The following is a 5,569-nucleotide window of genomic DNA, read 5'->3' as shown; positions in this document are numbered from 1 at the left end:
CCCAATTCAATTTAAACAAACACACTTTATTAAAATTATTGCAGAAGTAGTCGCGTACTAACCGTGCGGCGGCTTCCTCCCGGTTCCGATTGATGTACTTCCGGGAGCGTCGTGGGGGTGGTGCGGCTTCCTCCGCCTCTCGTCGTCGATCTTCTTCGAGTGATTGTTCCATTAATTGGCGCATTTGCTCAAAAGGATCCATTTGTTTGAGTTGATTGAAGATGGAAATTGGAGTGATAGAGAGGATTTGAGAGGAATAGATGTGTGTTTGTGTTTGAAATGAGTATGGAATAGAATTATTTATAGAGTAAAAAAATTAAAAATTTAAAAAATGAAAATAATATTTAACGGTAATATTACCGTTTGAAAAAAAAAATTTATTAAAAATCGATTTTTTTTAAAAAAAATGAATTATTGCGTCATCAGTGACGACGCCCACTCGCGGGCCAGCGAGTGGGCGTCACGCACGCATGGGGACGTGCCACGTGTCTCGGGCGCGTGGCGAGACAGCTCGTCTCGTGTCTCTCCGAGACGAGCTACGCGACGAGACGGTCGCGAGCTGGAGACGAGATGGCCGCTGCAATGCGTCTCGCGGGGTCTCGTCTCTCCGAGACGAGACGCGAGCCCGGCGCGAGACGCGTTGTGGATGGTCTTATACTCTACTACTATTCATTATTCAATCATTTCACTTTTGGATTACGCGCATATGATCTAATTAATAAACTTCATTAATTTTATAAATTTGATCATCTTATTCCAATTTATAAAATACACACCAGAAGAAATATAATTATTCTATAATTTTATTAAATAAAATGTTAAAGAGGAGTAGAAAAAGATTGTAAATGTTAAAGAAGAGTAGAAAAAGAAAAGGGAAAAAATGGGATAAATCATACTCCATTTGTGACATTTTAATAGCGGGGATCGATCTTTAGTGAATGTAAAAACATGGCTTCGAAATCGTGGGCGACAAGGCTCGCTTCATACCTTAAAATCTCCGCTCAAAATAGAGGCTTTGCCACTGGTATGTCAAAATTTGCAGTTGATGCCCCTAATTTTTGTGTTTATCTGTGATAATATGTTTGTGGGTGATTGTTGTTTTTCCATCACAAGTGTGTTGAATGATTGATATTTGTAATTGGGATTGTTTATAAGGGGTTTATGGAGTTGTAAATTCCTTCTAAATTCTTGATTACACTTAGCTTAGCTGATATGGAATGATGGAATCTTTGGACTGTAGAATTTAGAGAGTAATTGTATTATAGCCAATCAAGAAATTAACTAGGAAACCAGCTTAGATATTCCCAATTAGTGAATCAAGAAATGTAATGGTTTTGGGTGTTTAAGATTTATAATGATCATCAATGTGGTTTGTGTGGCAGTGAGGGATGATCTAAAGTATGGCTCATCTCATGAATGGGTGAAAGTTGAAGGTAATTGTGTTACTATAGGCATTAGTGATCATGCCCTACACCATTTGGGCAATGTCATATTTGTCCAACTGCCCGACGAGGGAGCTCAACTAAAACAGGGAACGAGTTTTGCTACCGTTGAAAGCATGAAATCAACGAGCGATGTCAACTCTCCCATCTCGGGTAGAGTGGTTGAGGTCAACACAGAGCTCACCGGCTCTCCTGGATTGGTGAGTTTTAGTCGTCAAACTCATTGTTGACTCAAGTTCGGCTGCATTTCATGTCACGTCTCTCTGCTTGTGGAGTTCATTCACATACACTTTCGTGATCTGAGATCATAGATGGATTAGCTCGTCTTAGTTATGAGTTTGGGATGTTTTCTTGTTCTTATAAAATTTGAAAATAGTCATGTCATGTCTTATGATCTTCCCCGTCCTTGGATCAGATGAACGCGAGCCCTTATGAGAAGGGATGGATCGTGAAGGTAGAGATAGCCAACGGTGAAGAAGTGAAAACCTTGATGGACCCTGAACACTACTCCAAGTTCTGTGAAGAAGAAGAAGAAGAAGAAGAAGATGCTAACCATTGATAGAATTTGGGGTCAAATGAAGATCTTCCACAGCCATTGATGGCTGCAAATTAGGGTCAAATATCAAGCAAATATGAAAGTGAAGAAGTGCCTTAGTTGTCTATTTCCTCATTTGATTGAAAAGAAAATCAACCACAAAAGCTACCTACAAACACCAATGTTTAGGTTTAGGTATTTTATTTTCTAATCCAATATTGCTAAGATAAGTTAAACATATTCAATCATTTTGGTAGCTATGGTTTTCTGTGTAATAATGTACAAACTGATCTCTTCTAGTTACATCACAAGATCAATGACAACAACCAAGTCCTTATCAAGAATATATGAATACCGAATCCCTAAAACTAGCAACTCCTCCAACGTAAAATGGAATTCGACACCAAGTTTGCTTCTAATCTGCAAAATGAACCCCGAGTAACATCATAGAGTTGTGCGTACACCAGTCAGGTTTGAGTAGATACACGAACAGTCAGGCTCAGTCAGATCACGCAGCACAATCCTTTGGTCACGGTTACTCATAAGTTTTTATAAGAGGCAGCTTTTGAGAAACCTGCCGCCAGATTTCTTTCACAGTCCCATTTGGATCTTCATACTCGAAGTACCTCTTTACCTGAATACGATGAAAGAGCTTAGTGAGACTCAATGATCGAGCAAGTGCAGCCTCGTAAGTAGAAGCACTACTTCGATAAAAGAAGAAAGTGGAGTGTAAAAAGCTTGTTTATAAGGATAATAATCCAACTACCATGATGAATTTCCATAACTGAGAAAAGTAATATGCAGCCTTATGCTCAACCTAAAAGTAAACTCATTCGATTGACATTGGAATCACATGCAAAGCTCATTCGATTTACACACGCAGCATGTGTTTTCCTGAACTCAGTCCTTGCTCACTAACCGCTACAGCAGGTAAATTAAGTGTTAAGCACCAGTTTTTAATATTCCAACTGGTCCTGCAAATAATCTTAATTTGATCTCCAGTTTCAAGGACTTATTCAGCATGCAAGGTGAAGCTAATCTATTGAAATATACCTTTAGCAACTCCTTTTGGAACTTCAAAATCCTCTCCGGCCTGACTTTTCTCAGCAACTTGGCCAAGTGTCCAGGTTTAGTTGCAGTGGTGGAATCAACGAAAATGGCAATCTTTCTATAGTCTATCACATCTTCAAAAGGCAGCTCAATGTAATCGCTGACAATAACAGGAACGCATAAACTTACAATGGCATCAAATAGTCGGCAAGCTGATGGAGTATCACCAGCTGGATGCAAACAAAACTTAGATGTATGCATTCCTTGCGTTGCTGCACGACGACTCTCCCTTGACTGTGCCCCATGTTTGATTATAACTCCCTCTTCATTCTCAAGCAGTTGGAAAAGCAAATCTCGAATCTTCCCACCCTTCAATCCACAATAAAACCAACTTCAGCGCAAATGCACGCACACAGTTAACACTTACATGGGCATCATAAACAGTTCTATGAGAAGCATGTGTAAAATAGAAACATATTGACAATGAAGATGCTCTATGTCTGTACTTAATTCACTCATACTAATTGTAAATATTCAATACTTTAGACATCATAATTTGGATAACCAATATTGATCTTTTTACCTCTTTTCGAAAGCGATTCCCCATAAAGAATAGCAGAGAGTTGCGGTTCTCCAGCCCGGCATCCCCTTTGAATGTATTAATCCTATGTGAATAGGGAAGAATCACATCTTTGACCAAAGATGCTTGATTGCGAGCCAATCTCCCAAAATCTGAAACTAATAACACCCCATTTTTCACTCTATCGATGACCTTATACAGAGCATTGGGATCCTGACATATGAACACATGATCCCACCCATTATTTCTTTTCCAGTATATTTGTTCCTCCAACCAATCCATCAAAGCTTCCTGCATCAGTCAAGTATATCATCACTCGACCTCCTAACTAGATGCTTAAACATGTACTATCATTTGATATCATGAATAGCAATCAAATCAAGATAAATTAAGGCACAAAGCATTGAACACGAATTAAAATGGTACAAGTTAACCTTGAATATGATCAATTCGAGATGAATTCGCACCTGAGTTTGCTCATCGCTATAGACAGTCTTATCAGGAGCGGCGGTGGCGTTCGCAGCGGCTGATCGGACGGGATTAGCGACGAGACTCAGCGAAGCGAAGAAGGGGACATAGAAGAGGTCAGCTTCCTCGGGGTCCATCACGCGAGTCACAGCCGAGTCAATCCGCTCTTCACTCGGACGGTTCAGATCGGAAAAAAGGTACCACTCGGCGGAGTGCTGATTCCCAGGGTATTTCAGCAGCGCGCCATCGGCTACAGGCTCCCCGCCGCGCGCAGCTGCGTAGCTCTCGATCACGCCGTACGTAAACCTCCTTGGCAAATCGTACATATAAATCCTCACCTTTGAAAAGCGCTGGAGCGGGAGGGCATTGCGATTGTCGATTGAAGTGGCGGTTGTGTAGTTGGGAGGAGTGTGGAGGACGAAGGAGTAGAAGGCGAGGAGGGAGAGGAGGGAGGAGAGGACGAGCGTCGGTCGGAGGAGAGATTTGCGGGGCATTTTCGGCGGAGTGGATTTAGTGGTGGTCGGCGGAAAGGCAGCGGGCGGAGAAGGCGGCGATCTGAGTTTGGGGCGGAGATTCATTGGCGGAGGAGGGCGCGACCATCACTGTTGCGTTGCGATCGGAATTGGAAGAATAGGGGAATCGCCGATCTGGATGGTTGAATTTCCAGATGCCGGAGGTCTCAGATTATGTGCTGTTGCAGCGGCAAACCGGAGTGGTGCTACAAATATGGGAGTGGAATTAAGAGAATTTTGATTTTCAGGTTTACGCATATATTGGATGACAAACTAAATTAATTCTCAGAATTTGTATGGTGTTTGATTTACAGGATTAAATTTTATAAATTAATTCTAGATAGAAATAGTTTAATCTAATCTTAGATAGATAATTTGTAACAATGGGTCGTGTCAATCTAACCGATACAACACATACTTATATTATTGTTATTAACCATACACTCTTTTTCTCTAGAGGAAATTGTGTTATTTAATTGACGGTAAGCTCCTCATAGCATTTAATTACTTAAAAAAATTCCGCAACCTTTGATGTTAACAAATAATATCATCATCATACATATTGCGAGGATTGCCAATTTCACACCAAATCAATGAGGTGCCAAAATTGATTTGATGAGGCACGTTGGAATGTTAAGGGTGTATTCCCCGACCTATTCATTAAACGACATTATTTTATTTTTTTAATATTTATAAATAAAATCAATTTTCTTAATTTTCCTACGATTTGCACCCCAAATCCATTGACATCGAAATCATTTGCACATGTAACGGATGCAACGACTGATTTAACCAAAAACTTGAACACGTCATTTTATGCTGTGGTCAGTGACCATCCAGGGATCAAACGACACAGCCACCCGCCTTTCCACCCCCACCCGACTCAGAGTCTGTCCGCTCGACGGTCCAGTATTTTTGTTTACTTTTAACACCCTAATTTCATTTACAAACACACTCAATGTCCGTTCGACATTCGCTCCGT

General features: G+C 40.7%; 1 protein-coding gene and 1 pseudogene across 1 annotated transcript; one reads left to right on the top strand and one right to left on the bottom strand.

The window, feature by feature from the left end:
• Nucleotides 1-872: 872 nt before the first annotated feature.
• Nucleotides 873-2,244, top strand: LOC121791285 (glycine cleavage system H protein 2, mitochondrial-like). The gene is made up of 3 exons (XM_042189288.1): nt 873-1,024; nt 1,383-1,642; nt 1,858-2,244. Exons 1-3 carry the CDS (start codon nt 949-951, stop codon nt 1,999-2,001), a joined length of 480 nt encoding a protein of 159 aa, XP_042045222.1. The 5' UTR covers nt 873-948; the 3' UTR covers nt 2,002-2,244.
• LOC121791284 lies at nt 2,162-4,882 on the bottom strand (annotated as a pseudogene).
• Nucleotides 4,883-5,569: the final 687 nt, after the last annotated feature.

This window comes from Salvia splendens, unplaced genomic scaffold, assembly GCF_004379255.2.
Source record: "Salvia splendens isolate huo1 unplaced genomic scaffold, SspV2 ctg767, whole genome shotgun sequence".
NCBI classification, from domain to species: domain Eukaryota; kingdom Viridiplantae; phylum Streptophyta; class Magnoliopsida; order Lamiales; family Lamiaceae; genus Salvia; species Salvia splendens.
The sequence above is the reverse complement of the archived record's forward strand: the minus strand, read 5'-3'. Positions and strand labels throughout refer to the sequence as shown.